The sequence below is a fragment of the Xenopus laevis genome, chromosome 4S, assembly GCF_017654675.1.
Source record: "Xenopus laevis strain J_2021 chromosome 4S, Xenopus_laevis_v10.1, whole genome shotgun sequence".
Classification (NCBI taxonomy): domain Eukaryota; kingdom Metazoa; phylum Chordata; class Amphibia; order Anura; family Pipidae; genus Xenopus; species Xenopus laevis.
This window is the reverse complement of record NC_054378.1, coordinates 3,729,743-3,745,364: the sequence shown is the minus strand read 5'-3', so window position 1 is coordinate 3,745,364 and position 15,622 is coordinate 3,729,743. Positions and strand designations below refer to the sequence as shown.

General features: G+C 42.3%; 1 protein-coding gene and 1 non-coding gene across 2 annotated transcripts; both read right to left on the bottom strand.

The window, feature by feature from the left end:
- Positions 1–6,885: 6,885 nt before the first annotated feature.
- On the bottom strand, positions 6,886–14,367 carry rplp2.S (ribosomal protein lateral stalk subunit P2 S homeolog). The gene is given in 5 exon segments (NM_001092006.1): positions 6,886–7,013; positions 8,358–8,456; positions 10,925–10,973; positions 12,617–12,740; positions 14,294–14,367. Coding segments are annotated over 4 exon segments (348 nt in total). The 5' UTR covers position 12,740; positions 14,294–14,367; the 3' UTR covers positions 6,886–6,936.
- On the bottom strand, positions 10,114–10,247 carry LOC121393457. The gene has a single exon (XR_005961077.1). It is a non-coding gene; the product is annotated as a small nucleolar RNA SNORA52 (small nucleolar RNA).
- Positions 14,368–15,622: the final 1,255 nt, after the last annotated feature.

Genomic DNA, 15,622 nt, shown 5'->3' with positions numbered 1-15,622 from the left:
CTTTTCTGGAAAAAAAGTACCGGCCTTCCTATATATTTATCTTTATTCCCTATTAATAACATTGGGATCACTGACCTTCCTATATATTTATCTTTATTCCCTATTAATAACATTGGGATCACTGACCTTCCTATATATTTATCTTTATTCCCTATTAATAACATTGGGATCACTGGCCTTCCTATATATTTCTCTTTATTCCCTATTAATAACATTGGGATCACTGACCTTCCTATATATTTATCTTTATTCCCTATTAATAACATTGGGATCACTGACCTTCCTATATATTTATCTTTATTCCCTATTAATAACATTGGGATCACTGACCTTCCTATATATTTATCTTTATTCCCTATTAATAACATTGGGATCACTGACCTTCCTATATATTTATCTTTATTCCCTATTAATAACATTGGGATCACTGACCTTCCTATATATTTATCTTTATTCCCTATTAATAACATGGGGATCACTGACCTTCCTATATATTTATCTTTATTCCCTATTAATAACATTGGGATCACTGGCCTTCCTATATATTTCTCTTTATTCCCTATTAATAACATTGGGATCACTGACCTTCCTATATATTTATCTTTATTCCCTATTAATAACATTGGGATCACTGACCTTCCTATATATTTATCTTTATTCCCTATTAATAACATTGGGATCACTGACCTTCCTATATATTTATCTTTATTCTCTATTAATAACATTGGGATCACTGACCTTCCTATATATTTATCTTTTTTTCCTATGAATAACATTGGGATCAACCATCATTTTTACTGGCCAGGCCAGTTGGTAACCCTAGTCTTCGTTAGTCAGATGCGGCCGGACTTCATCCAGGAGTGGGTCTCAAGTGCGTAACTACTGTGTTGTAATGGCACCTGGGCCTGCAACCCCTCGGGGCTCTCCGTATACTTGCGCCGATGCAAAGGCGCACAGAAAACTGGGTCCAGAGGGGGGGGCTGCATGGCCTGCAGTCAATCTCGACCCTCATTAGTTACGTTACTGATGGATCTGCTGCCTTCACTTCTGTTCCATGCTAGGGACGGGTTAGTAGATCCTTTGAAATTTGATGGAACCTGCTAATAAATGAATGTTGACTGAAAATATCTTCTGAGCAGCACCTGGGCTGTGAAAGGTATAGCAGTAGTAGACCCCTCAGGGTCGGACTGGGCCGGCAGGACACCGGTGGGCCCCGGCTTTTGTGGGCACCGCTAGGCCAGATCCGCAACCAAAACCGAAATATGGAAACTTCTTTGTGCCGCAACTTCCTTTTGTCGGGTGGTCGCAGCAAAAACATTGCATGCGTACACATGCGTCACCACTAGGGTTGTCACCTTTTAAAAAAATCTCTACCGGCTGGTAGAGGGGGCGGGAATAAAAGGGCGGGCCCTGGCTGCAAAGGGGCAGGTCACGACAATTAAGGGGGTGGATCCATGGTGCGTGATTGGCTGGGCCGGTCGTGACGTCAAAGGGGCGGGGCCACAGCGTGCGTTTGGACTCAAGCCAGCAGCAAAAAGGTTGTTTTTTTACTAGGCTGGGTGCAGGCCACGGGCATTTGTTTGATGTATTACAAATTTACCGGCAGCTACATTGCCGGTAAATTTGCAATACCGGCCCCGGCCTTGGCTGTGTTTTACCGGCTAGGCCGCTAAAATACCGGCCAGGTGGCAACACTAGTCACCACGCAAGCTCAGCTAAGGAGGCCAGAGGGGGGCCCTGGCACAGCAGCCCTGGATGCCTCAGTCCAACCCTGACTCCCCTGAAATCCCATGAGAGCGGGGTTAAGTAGGGAGAGCAAGCAGGTGGGCTACAGTGCTGTGGGTCTGCTTCTGTGCTGCCAGGTGGTTTCTCATTGGTGTTTCAGCAGCAACAAGGAGACAAATGAGTTAGATTTCCTCAGCAGAGTGGGCTTAGTCTGTTTCCTAGTCCAGTTAGTGGAGAAAGGGCGCACTTTGTTTGAAGAAGGAGCTGCCTCACTGATCCGCGACCCGCTAACCATCAAAAGTCAGGAAGTGCTGTCATTGTAAACTGGAAGTGACATCATCGGAAGTAGATGTGGCCAGAAAAATGGAGTAAATATCGCTATTGCCCAACCCGCAAACGCGCAGAACCGCCGACCCGCGTCTATACCCGTACCCGGAACTGCTATCCGCAACCCACAGGTTTTTGCGGGTAACCCGCAGGTACCTGACCCACTGCAGGACTCTACTGCAGGGGTTTAATGCCCTGAGTGGCACCTAAGAATTCCCAAGCCTTTGAGAGAGAATTTGGCAATTTGGAATCAATTCTTAGACACATATAACGGAAGGTCATTATGGCAAGCAGCGCTTGCAGACAATGAGGCACTTGACTTATTTACACATGCCACTGGTTTGTGCGTTTATGGAGCATTTCTATAAGATCACTGGAGTGCCGGGAAATAGCCCTCAATGTGGCTAGGGATAGATTTACTAAAGAATATTGTTCTCTATATGTTCTCAAAGCCGGTAAATATGTTAAGTTATAGATATGTTGACCTGGAAGGGGGTGGAGCAGGCTAGAGTCCTACAGCGGGTCGGGTACCCGCAAAAACCTGCGGTACTTTGTGGGTTGAGGGGAGAAGTTCTGGGTGCGGGTAAAGATGCAGGTCGGCAGTTCTATGGGTTTGCGGGTCGGGCCGCGGGTCTTCTCAGTAGCGATATTTACTCCTTTTTTCTGGTCACGGCTACTTTGGATGACGTCACTTCCAGTTTACAATGACAGCACTTCCTGTTTTACTCCTTTTTTTCTGGTCATGTCTACTTCCAATGATGTCACTTCCGGTTTACAATGACAGCACTTCCTGATTCTTGATGGTCAGCGGGTCGCGGGTCCAAGTTGCGGATAAGGTACTTGTGGGCAGGGTCAGGTAGCGGTTCCAATCGGGTAAGAATGCGGGTTCGGGTTGCGGATTGCAGGTTGCGGGTACGGGTCGAGCAGGCCTGTTTTATTCCAATGCCCCCATGGCTTTTCTATAGCATATTAAAAGATGAACCACCTCCTTAATGAGTTATAGACAGTTTTTATGAACTAAGGGCTCTTACACATGGGAGTTTTTACCTGTGTTTTTTTATGCGTTTGATGCACACTTAAGTGCAGGTTTAAGCACATATCCATTATATTCTGCCTGGCTTTACTCATGAGTGTTTTGAGTTGTGTTTTACTCCATTGTATTCCAATGCCTTTGTTTAGATTCAACATGCTCTTGTTGCACATTCAGCTATCAATAGAATAAAGGGTTGCATTTGGAATGCACTTTGTTGCGTAAAAAAACATGCTTACAAGCATTATAGGCATTTTTCTTGCTCAGCATGTGTTTGAAAAATGCAGGAACAAACATTGATGTGTAAGAGCCCTAATAATAGGGTGCTGTTGTCCCCCAGTTGGATGTTGCAAGTTGAGCTGTTTATATTATGCACAACATGGCAGGGATTAATGTGGCACTTGGCACTGTTCTACTGGGAGAATTTCTCAGTAATGGTGTGACTTCATGGAAAAGCAAATGGGTGCGGAGCCCATACAAGTAGCAAATAAAGGTCATGGGTCATCTCATTTCATGTAAACATTAAATAAACCCAATAGGCTGGTTTTGCTTCCAATAAGGATTAATTATATCTTAGTTGGGATCAATTATATGGTACTGTTTTATTATTACAGGGAAACAGGAAATTATTTTTAAAAAATTTGGATTATTTGATTATATGGAGTCTATGGAAGACGGCCTTTCTGTAATTCTGAGCTTTCTTGAGAACGGGTTTCCGGATAATGAATCCCATACCTGTATAAAATCAAATCTGACAGCCGGCAGGGCCTCTGACTTGTATCGAAGGCAGATTTCTGACTGGGTGCAATTTCTACCTATACAATGGATGCAGCAATTAACAATTGCTTATACCACTGCTGCAATGCAGAAACATGGGAAAGATTTTATAGTAAAACAGGATTACACCTGCAATCAAGAATGCTTCAGACTTGGGGGTTTTCTGGATAAGGCATCTTTCCGTAATTTGGATCTCCATACCTTAAAACTGCTAAAATAATCATAAATAAATCTAATATGGTTGTTTTGTCTATACGAAGGATTAATTATATTTAAGCAAGGATCAAATGCAAGGTACTGTTTTTATTATTATTATCCCTGTGTGTGCCATTCTCTGCTTACTCAGTGCTGCTTGTGTGTGCCATTCTCTGCTTGCCCAGTGCTGCTTGTGTGTGCCATTCTCTGCTTGCCCAGTGCTGCTTGTGTGTGCCATTCTCTGCTTGCCCAGTGCTACTTGTTTGTGCCATTCTCTGCTTGTCCAGTGCTGCTTGTGTGTGCCATTCTCTGCTTGCCCAGTGCTGCTTGTGGGTGCCATTCTCTGCTCGCCCAGTGCTGCTTGTGTGTGCCATTCTCTGCTTACTCAGTGCTGCTTGTGTGTGCCATTCTCTGCTCGCCCAGTGCTGCTTGTGTGTGCCATTCTCTGCTTGCCCAGTGCTGCTTGTGTGTGCCACCTCTGCTTGCCCAGTGCTGCTTGTGTGTGCCATTCTCTGCTTGCCCTACGCTACCTGTGGGATGTAAGCCTGTTAGGGTTTTTTTCTTGGGGTTTGTTAGCATTTGGAAATTGTTTTTAAGGGCCCCTAAGGTGTTTACTCATGTGTTGGGGGGTTGTTGTATTATCCACAGGGGAGGATGAGGCATATGGATTTAAGGGTATGTTTTAACATGACTTCAATTTTTCGCATATGAGTGATTTCCCTGAAGTGAGCACCAACCATTTGGTTTTTTGGTGTGTTACCACTGTTAATGTGGATATGATCTTAAAAGTTCTTGTGGTAACATTTACAGTGGGTGTGGTTTAAAAGGGGGAGTGGCCAACACTGACTTCCATTATCGGCCCTCCACCACAAAGGCCAGTAAAATGTTGGCCCTCGGTACTACAGAAGTTGGACAGCACTGACCTAGGTCATCCGTAACTAAAACTTCATGCTAAAATTTAACTTAGCGTGTGTTGCCTTTCTTGTAAGTTCAGTGGGAAAAGACCTATTTAGTTCCAGTGATTTTTTCATAAGGAAACTTTTTATATAGTGGCCAGAATTGTGCAGTTCCATTTTCTTAGACATATACCAGCAGTTTTCCCCCACTGATCCACTACAACAGGGATCCGCAATCTTCTGAACCCGTGAGCAACATTCAGAAGTAAAAGGAGTTGAGGAGCAACACAAAAATGAAAAATATTCCTGGGGTGCCAAATAAGGGCTGTGATTGGCCATGTGGTAGCCCCTTTGTGAATTTTCAACCTACATTGAGACTCTGGCAGTGCACCTGGTTTTTATACAACTAAAACTTGCCTCCAAGCCTGGAATTGAAAAATAAGCTCCTGCTTTGAGGCCACTGGGAGCAACATCCAAGGGGTTGGAGAGCAACATGTTACTCACGAGCTACTGGTTGGGGATCATTGCATTACAAGGCCTGCAATAGGCAAACGTATCTTCCGAACTGGGAGACGCAGGAAACCAAAAGTGACATCACTATGGCACTGAATCTGAATGTATAAAAAAAACCAAAATCTGCTGGAACCACAGGGGAGGGCTCAAGCCCATAGCTTTGCCAGGTTACGCACAGACTGCCGGCACAGCCAGGGAATCGGAGACTTCTTACCTGAAACCCGACCACTTTGCGGGCATTCCGCAGATACCCAGCCCGGTGGAAGACTGCTACGGATTTCAGAGGATCCTACAAATCTTGTGCTGTTGCATTGAAAGATCAGAAAAAATCTGATCAAAATCTCCCACGTAGTTTTACCCATAGACGCAAAGATCCAATCGTACGAAACCTCGATTTGCACCTAATGAATTATCCATGCGTTACTGGTGTACCTACAGTATCCAAAGTGGATGTTAATTTGCATCTGCATCATAAGCAATCTGCTATTTAGAGGTGGCTGGCTATAAGGCTAGGATTCTAGCTGCATTGCTAAAAATTGTTAAGACATCCTGTAACACCAGTCTTTATAGGTTTTATTTTTAGCTAACTATTGAAAACATTTTTTTTTTAATTGTGCACAGCCGATTTACCCAGTTTTTATTTTTATACTGACCAATTCCTTTAAAAAGATTTCCCAGTTATATATGCCAACAGTATCTCAAGGCAACAGTGTATAAGAATCCAGCCGTGTTCCTCTTGGACTTTAGGAGTGATCCCAAGGGTAAGGGCTCTTACACATGAGCGTTTTTACCTGCGCTCCCCTGCGTCCCGTTTTTTGGCGTTCAGCCGCAGGGGAGCGCAGGAATAGACGCAAGTCATTATTTGAAATGGGGCTGTACTCACTCAGGCGAGTGTAGGCGCCGAACGCAGGAAAAATGCAGCATGTTGCGTCTGAACCTGCGTTCGGCGCCTACACGCGCCTGAGTGAGTACAGCCCCATTTCAAATAATGACTTGCGTCTATTCCTGCGCTCCCCAAAAAACGGGACGCAGGGGAGCGCAGGTAAAAACGCTCATGTGTAAGAGCCCTAAGTCTAGAACCGCAGACAATGCAAAGGCTGCTGCTTTACTGCCAGAAAGCGAGTAGAAACAGTCACATAAAACATTTCTACTATTTCTTTTTTTTTTACACTATTTTGCTAGATATTAACACAACTCTGGTAAAACAGAGCAATAACCCAATAAAACCTCATTGAAGAGCTTTTTCCCTCTACTATTATCATTATCTCCAAAATGTTCCACAGACGGGATTCTGTTAAATTGCCTGGGTGCCCTGTTGTGTATTTGAATTCAGAACTACTGCGGTTTTGCATATATTTTTCGCAACTTTTCCCACAAACAATGTCAGTGTATAAAAGGAAATGTGGGATAAGAGTAGTACACTACTGTATAAATAAATGTCTTTTATTGAGCAGTTTGAAAGTGGCGATTGTTCTAATCAAAGAGGCCAAATCCCATATCATCATCAGACTCCTCAGACTCTTCTTTCTTTTCTTCCTTTTTCTCCTCAGCTGCAAAACAGACAACAGATATCAGTCCTCTGTATTAACCTTATAGATAAGAGCAATGTTTATACCATGCACTGCAATGTGTTATTTCTCTGAATCTGAAGGCACACGTCTCCCTTCGTTTTTACAAGCTTTGCAATTTACAGCATTGGATTATTAGAAGTATGACAGTTGTGTTTAAAGGGATACTGTCATGGGAAAAAAATTTTTTTCCAAAATGAATCAGTTAATAGTGGTGCTCCAGCAGAATTCTGCACTGAAATCCATTTCTCAAAAGAGCAAACAGATTTTTTTATATTCAATTTTGAAATCGGACATGGAGCTAGACATATTGTCAATTTCCCAGCTGCCCCAAGTCATGTGACTTGTGCTCTGATAAACTTCAATCACTCATTACTGCTGTACTGCAAGTTGGACTAGTATCAACCCCTCCCTTTCCCCCCCAGCAGCCTAACAACAGAACAATGGGAAGGTAACCAGATAGCAGCTCCCTAACACAAGATAACAGCTGCCTGGTAGATCTAAGAACAACACTCAATAGTAAAATCCCATGTCCCACTGAGACACATTCAGTTACATTGAGTAGGAGAAACAACAGCCTGCCAGAAAGCATTTCTCTCCTAAAGTGAAGGCACAAGTCACATGACTGGGGCAGCTGGGAAATTAACAAAATGTCTAGCCCCATGTCAGATTTTAAAATTGAATATAAAAAAATCAGTTTGCTCTTTTGAGAAATGAATTTCAGTGCAGAATTCTGCTGGAGCAGCTCTATTAACTGATTCATTTTGAAATAAAATGTTTTTCCCATGACAGTATCCCTTTAATTATAGAGGGTGCAGCACACAGTACAGGTATGGGACCTGTTATCCAGAATGCTGGTGTTTTCTAGATAACAGGTCTTTCTGTAATTTGGATCTTCATACCTTAAGTCTACTAGAAAACCATGTAAACATTAAATAAACCCAATAGGCTGGTTTTGCTTCCAATAAGGATTATTTATATCTTAGTTGGGATCAAGTACAAGCGACCGTTTTATTAATACACAGAAAAAGAATAATTTTTAAAAATGTTGATTATTTGATTTTAATGGAGTCTATGGGAAACGGCCTTTCCGTAATTTGGATCTTTCTGGATAACGGATCCCATACCTGTATTTCAAAGGTTTTTGCTTTCACTGACCGATAACGGCCACTTGCTTCTGCCAAGGTATGCCTCTCTCTCTCTATACAAGCCTCCCCCCCCCATCTGTTCCTGAGCTACGATTCCTAGTAATCTAGCTGTCAGTTGCAGATTAAATAACAAGCAATGGCTGGAGATCCAAGTGGCAGTTGTTAAATGATTTCATACCTGGAGCAGCTGATCCTCCAGCAGCGGGGGCAGCAGATCCACCACCAGCGGCAGCAGCTACAGCACCTCCAGATGGCATGCTGGCTAATTTGCTGTTACCTAGAAAGATAAAGATGATCAGTTAATCACATTCATCTATTACACCCAACGCAGAATCTGCCGAGTGTACATATAAATCTAAGAGCTAATGCCATTGATACATACCATAACAAACCCTACCAGCATGATTCACAAAAACGTGCAAATGAAAAACAAGTCCCATGTAGTAACACAAGTACAACATACAATACTTAGAATTCAGGGATCATTTGCACAGTGACTCCAGAGAACAACAAGCCCTCCTTGACTTTTCCCATCATTCTGTACAAGGGGTTAAATGGGAGCAGGGAAGCAAAGCGCCAGCAACCAACACTGCCAGGAAGAAATATTTCAGCTCTGTCCATTGGGATTCCTTGAAAATAGTTTAACAGGTCATTGCTTTACCCTGGCTATCATCTAAAGGCCTTGAAAAAAAGGCAGGGGGACCAGCAGCTTGCATCTGCCGCTACAACAAGCGGTGAGTTATAGTTGAGCATCGCCTGCATTTAATTGTAATATAACTTCCTATCAGTGCTACATTCTGGCTCCTACACTGCCTGTTTCAATATTTATTAAAAGTATACAGGATTCCAGGGTTCTCTTAACTTATTGAAGAAGCTTGTGGTTTTCCATTAATTGATCCTCTTTTAAGGTAAGTTCGCACAGGGCGTTTGGGGAGATTTGGTCACCTGGCGACCAAGCTCCCCAAACGCCTTCCCTGTTCCAGCTAAAATGGAAAAACACCGGCGCTAATCACACGCGGCGATTCGTTTTCCGAAGTCGCCCGAAGTTTCCTCGTGAGGCAACTTCGGGCGACTTCGGAAAACGAACTGCCGCGTGTGATTAGCGCCGGCATTTTTTCATTTTAGCCGGCGCAGGAACAGGGAAGGCGTTTGGGGAGATTGGTCGCTGCAAAAACGAGGCGATTAGTCGTCAGGCGACCAAACCTCCCCAAAACGCCCAGTGTGAAGACAGGCAAGATTGCAAGACAGGCAAGATGAAATAGCAAAACCTCCCTTCCCCCTCAAAAAACAATCTTGATACTAAACTCGGGATACACGAATCCCCAATCCTTTGTGAAAGATCCGGCGGAATACCGAACCAAATCCAAACTATTTATGCACATACATATGCAAATTAGGAAAATAAAACCAAGCACAGAGCACGTGGTTAAACATTTTTTGACTTCAATGTAGGGATGCACAGAATCCAGGATTCGGCCGAATCCTTCTGCCCCGGCTGAACCGAATCCAAATTTGCATATGCAAATTAGGGTTGGGGAGGGAAATCGCATGACTGTCACAAAACAAGGAAGTAAAAGTTTTCCCCTTTCCACCTCTAATTTGCATATGCATATTCGGCCAAATCTTTCGCGAAGGATTCGGCCGAATCCAAAATAGTGGATTCAGTGCATCCCTACTTCATTGTTTGTGTGCCGAAAAGCGACATGATTAGGTTCAGCCATGCACTTATTCAGCTGAATAATCAGCTGAAATCTTAGCAGAACCAAATGCTGAATTCCGTGATTCCCTAACATATTCCATATGAGACTATGCCATTGGACTGAAAATTAAGGTAATGTCTAGAACACCCATTTTTTTAAAATAAATAAAATGCAGTAGTCACAGAAGGGTTAAAAAGCAGGCTTTATGCTGAATAGACTATTATGACAAGCTGGGATTGTCCAGAGAAACTAAAACCAGGAGATCCAATAGAATAAATCTCCTTTATAAAAAAAGCTTCTCTGATTGATTTGGTCCACAAGCGAAACCCAACAGGTACATCACAACCAGTGGGTATTAGGATGGACCGTTCCATAGTTATAGTTATTTCAGCACAGGATGAAAACATTTTCCCTTCGTCTTTAGTTTCCTTTAAAATAACCTGGAGATAAGTGTGTTATCCAGTTAGTGGCACATCTTAACCTAAAAAAATTTGTTTCTACATAACGAAAAAAAAATCATTTAACTTTAAATTCGTAAAGTCATTATTAAGAAATAACTTACCGATTCTCCTCTTCAGAAACATCGACAGGGCGACCATCCATCGTGCAGCACTCGATTTCTACTCCCTGCCTCCAATAGGAGATAGCCAGGGAGGAGAAATCGAGCGCCGCACGGTGGATCGTCGCCCTATCGCCATCTCTGAAGAGGAGCGCAAGCGGAGAATCAGTAAGTTATTTCTTAATAAAGACTTAGCGAATTTAAAGTGTCTTGGTGGTTTTTTTAGCGAAGGAAAAACTAATTTTTTAAAAAAATGTTTTTATGTTACTGGTCCTTTAATCTCTGCTGTTATTTTAGCAGCCCCTTTAGCCAGTGTAAGAAAACCAGCCTAAGTGCCGACTGTTGGCTCCAGTTCAATAAATGGCTATGCTTGCTCCACTCATCTATATGGACGGAAACCTAATAAAGATGTAATAACGATGTAGAACACTGAAATACCAAAATACCAACTAAACCGGGTCAAAAAAGAAGTTTCCAATGACTTACCTTGGGCAATAACCTCATCAATGCTTTTGCCCTTCAGTTCACCAACAACCTATGTAAATAAACAAACAAAAAGTCAACTATTGCAGACATTGAATTAAAAGGAAAACTATACCCCCAAAATTAATACTTAAGCAACACTTAAATTCATATCAAATATTGGCAATATATTTTTTAGAAAGACCTACATTGTTCGGGGGGTATAGTTTTCCTATAGTTAACAATAAAATTCTGTTTTTGTTTTAAAAAAACAACAACAGTATTTTGGGTTTGGAGCAAATGTTAGGACTAATACAGGTATGGGATCCATTATCCAGAAACCAGTTATCCAGAAAGCTCTGAATTTCGGGAAGGTCATCTCCCATAGACTCCATTATAATTAAACAGAATAAACATTTTTAAAAACGATTCAATTTTTCTGTGTAATAATAAAACAGTCGCTTGTACTTGATCCCAACTAAGATATAATTAATCCTTATTGGAAGCAAAACCAGACTATTGGCTTTATTTCATGTTTATATGATTTTCTAGCAGACTTAAGGTATGAAGATCCAAATTATGGAAGGATCCCTTATCCGTAACCCCCAGGTTCCAAGAATTCTGGATAACAGGTCCCATACCTGTAACAAAACAGTAGCTTGTACTTGATCCCAACTAAGATATAATCAATCCTTATTGGAGGCAAAACCAAGCCTATTGGGTTTATTTATTGTTTAAATGATTTTCTAGTAGACTTAATGTATGCAGATCCAAATTATGGAAAGATCCGTTATCTGGAAAACCCCGACTCCATTATAATTAAATCAAATACATTTTTTAAAAAAAAACTATTCCATTTTTCTGTGTAATAATAAAACAGTATCTTGTACTTGATCCCAACTAAGATATAATTAATCCTTATTGGAGACAAAACCAGCCTATTGGGTTTATTTCATGTTTACATGATTTTCTAGCAGACTTGAGGTATGAAGATCCAAATTACGGAAAGATCTGTTTTCTGGAAAACCCCTGGTCCTGAGCATTCTGGATAACAGGTCCTATACCTGTAACTAAGAAAATACTTCAGCAGCACTCTGATTATGGTGAAAAAATTGTTGCTTTATTCGTGCCTCAAGTTAAGCGACGTTTCAAGCTTTTCCAGCCTTCTATCAATCCTTTGCGTTTGTTGGATTATATATACCTGCACAACTGTTCTGGGCAGATTATAAAGCCTACGTTATTAGAGCCTTTATAGGTTATGTCTACTTTACTGCAGTGATTCTTACCTTTATGTCTGCTGAACTAAAACTCCCAGCATCCTCCAATACTCTGGGTGTTTTAGTTCAACAATATCAGAGGCCCTAAGTTGGGGGGAAATAACCTTTTTTTTCCCTAAAAGACGTTCCAGCTAGTGATGTGCGGGCCGACCCGATACCCGTCGGGTGGGTTCGGGTCGACCTCGCACTGCTTCTTGCGGTCAAATGCCGGCATCCGACTTCCGGTTTTAGAGTCTTGCGTCTGCTCGCCCCGCCCCTTTTGTGACGTCATCAACAGGGCGGTGGGCGCGGGTCTATAAAAGGCCCCCGGAAGCGCGGGTGTGGGTGGGCGGCAGCAGGGTGGGTTAGGGTCGGGTGTGGGTTAGGAAAACCCTGACCCGCACATCACTAGTTCCAGCCTAAGAAAATAAACAGTGTTTTATTGATAGTAAGTACCCACCTTCTCTGCACGCTGTTGATCGGTTTCTATACCAACACTGTTGAGGATCTTTGTCAGGTCAGCAATGGTCGGACATTCAGAGCCCCCAAGGACTGCCAGAAGATAAGCGGCTACGTAACGCATCCTGAGCAGAAAGGAAACAACATTATAGAGTTTCAGTTAAAATCAGCAGTCTGGTCTATTTCAGTAACTTTTGAAGACCTTATTAATTCTATTCTCGGTATTTTTCCAGGTCTGGACGCAAACAAAAACCCACAGAGCTCCCGAAGGTCACGGGGAGGATATTATATTTCCCAGTAATGTAGCAACTTGCGTCTGCTCATCAGTTTAATCCCACAGCAAAGATCAGCCTGTCTCTTGAGCAAGAGCGCAGTGATCTAAACAACTTTGCCTCATATCACCTCTCTGATGAGCAAACAAGGAGGAACACGAGCCAACAAATACAATGCTCAGTGTAACAGGCTGTGTTAATGCAACACCATCTATAAACATAGAGCAAAATATCATCTTAATGTTAGTAGGGATGCACTGAATCCAGGATTCGGTTCGGAAATCTGCCTTTTTCAGCCGGATTCGGATGAACCTAAACCAAATTTGCATATGTAAATTAGGGGTGGGAAATTGTGTGACTATCACAAAACAAGTAAATGTTTTCCCAACCCTAATTTGCATATGCAAATTAGGATTCGGTTCGCTATTCAGCCGAAGGATTCAGTGCATCCCTAAGTAAAATCCCTAAATGTGAAAGTGTTGGTGCTGCTACAGAAATCTTAAGATTGTCAACGTTTGTCTAAATGTTCTTCAAAAGGATTATATCCTAATTATGTCCACTTGTCCTTATTATGAAGTGTGACACCAGCTAGAGAGCACAATAGTCATTTTAAAGGAGAACTAAAGAAGTAGGAAGAAATGTTGTACATGATGTTTTGTGCTTCAACCACAGCCGTTTAGCAGTAAAGATCTGTGTCTCCAAAGATGCCCCAGTAGCTCCCCATCTTCTTTTCTGCTGATTCACTGATTCACATGCTCTGTGCTGCTGTCACTTACTGAGCTTAGGGAGCCACTCACAATATACAGTACACATAGAATAGAAATGTCACAATATAAGGCTTGGCTCATTAGGGTAAGTAAAAAACTTTGGCTGGTTTCCAAAGAACTAACCACAGGCCCAAAAAGTAGCTCAATCCCGTACCTTGGCTAGTTTGTATTTGCAAAACCCACCTGGGCTTTAAATTAGTAGCCCAATTGGACTGGAAACCCCTAAGGTTGCCACCACACCCCTTTAATTGAATCTAAGTCCTGCACGGTTCGTTAGAAATGAATTTAGATTCATAGTGCATGGCTGTACATCAATCAGTTCAGTCTGCAGCATGCATGGAAGTTAATGGAATATCCCTGCAGAATGTAGATTCAATATGTGGCTGGTATTAATGGGGGAGGGGGTTAACCCTAATTGTTACTCTTACTCACGAGCCACAGGGTTTACATTGCTGCCAATGGATCATAAAAACATGGCTGTGCCTGGGATACAATGATTTCAGCCTGTGTATTAGACCCAATACTTATTATAGTCAGCCCTGTAACAGCAGCAAAGTGAGGATAATTCAGCCTCACGCCCAGATTCCCCACGTGCTTCCACATAAGAGCACTTCCTGTCACGTTATACACCGGCCTTACCTGGCTGATTGTACTTTATATCACTTTATTTCACCTAAGACCGTGCGCCGCGAAACAACGCGTGCTTCCTCTACAGAAGGCCGGTGGGAAAGAGGGAGATGACGTCTCTGAGGGATGAGTTTAAGGGAGGCGGGTCCTCCGTTTGACATAAAAAGGAAGCGCCGCATGCGTTCCAGCGCCATCTTGGTACTCCTGCTACAGGAAGTCACCGGAAGTTAGCTAGATCTGTATTAAACGTTGCGCTAGTTATTTCATTACGGCCTAAGTGCAATTATGTGGCATTTTCTGATTTCCATGGTCACAAATTTCCTAATAATTTATATATTTTTTTTAGAAAGCGCCCTTTATCTTATCTACAGTAATGAAACAGTTTCGGTTGCCAGGCCATCCTATATTAATGGTGTTTTTTCCCTATTAATAACATTGGCATCAAGCATCATTTTTCCTGGCCAGGCCACTAAAATACCGGCCAGGTGGCAACCCTAGTTCCACAGTATGGAAGCACTGGAGTCAAGCTATCAGACCATTTATTTCTACACACACAGTCAAGTTATCAGACGATGCTTTTAGCAACACATTTCCCGTGCATTCCACCACTAGATCCACTAAGTACAACAACACCTTACTCAATCCACTTAGTTCGGTGAAATTTCACTGTTGAAATTTACCGCGACGCTTCGCCAAATATTGCAAATCGCACTCTGGTGGTGGAATTCACGAGAAATGTCATTTGCTATTGCTAAAAGCATAGTCTGATAACTTGACTGTGTGCGTTGAAATAAATGGTCTGATAGCTTGACTCCAGTATACATACCTCCCAACTGTCCCTTTTTCGGAGGGACAGTCCCTCTTTTGACAGCTCAACCTGAGGTCCCTCATTTGTACTGGAAAGTCCCTCTTTTCTCTGCACTGAACAGCCAGAAAAAGAAACAAAGTTTCTCACTTAATTGGCTTTTAGCAGAGAGCCCAGAACAGCTAACAGGTGCAAATAAGATACTTTGTAACAATTTTGAGACACAAAAACACAGTTTAGATAAGGAGAAATATTTTCAAACTTTTATAACCTGCCAAATTTTGTAAAACAAATTTTGGGAGGTATGCAGTATGGAAGCCTTGTATAGTCAAATCCCTGTAGCTTTAATATGTGCTATCTGTGGGGTACTGGCTAGGACAAATTAGGTATGTTTTAGCAGGAAAACTGTTCTTGGGGTGCCAAGTGCTGTGATTGGACATTTGGTAGCCCCTATGTTGAATGTCAACCAACATTGAGACTCTGTTTGGCCGTACACCTGGTTTTTATCCAACCAAAACTTACCTCCAAGCCTGGAA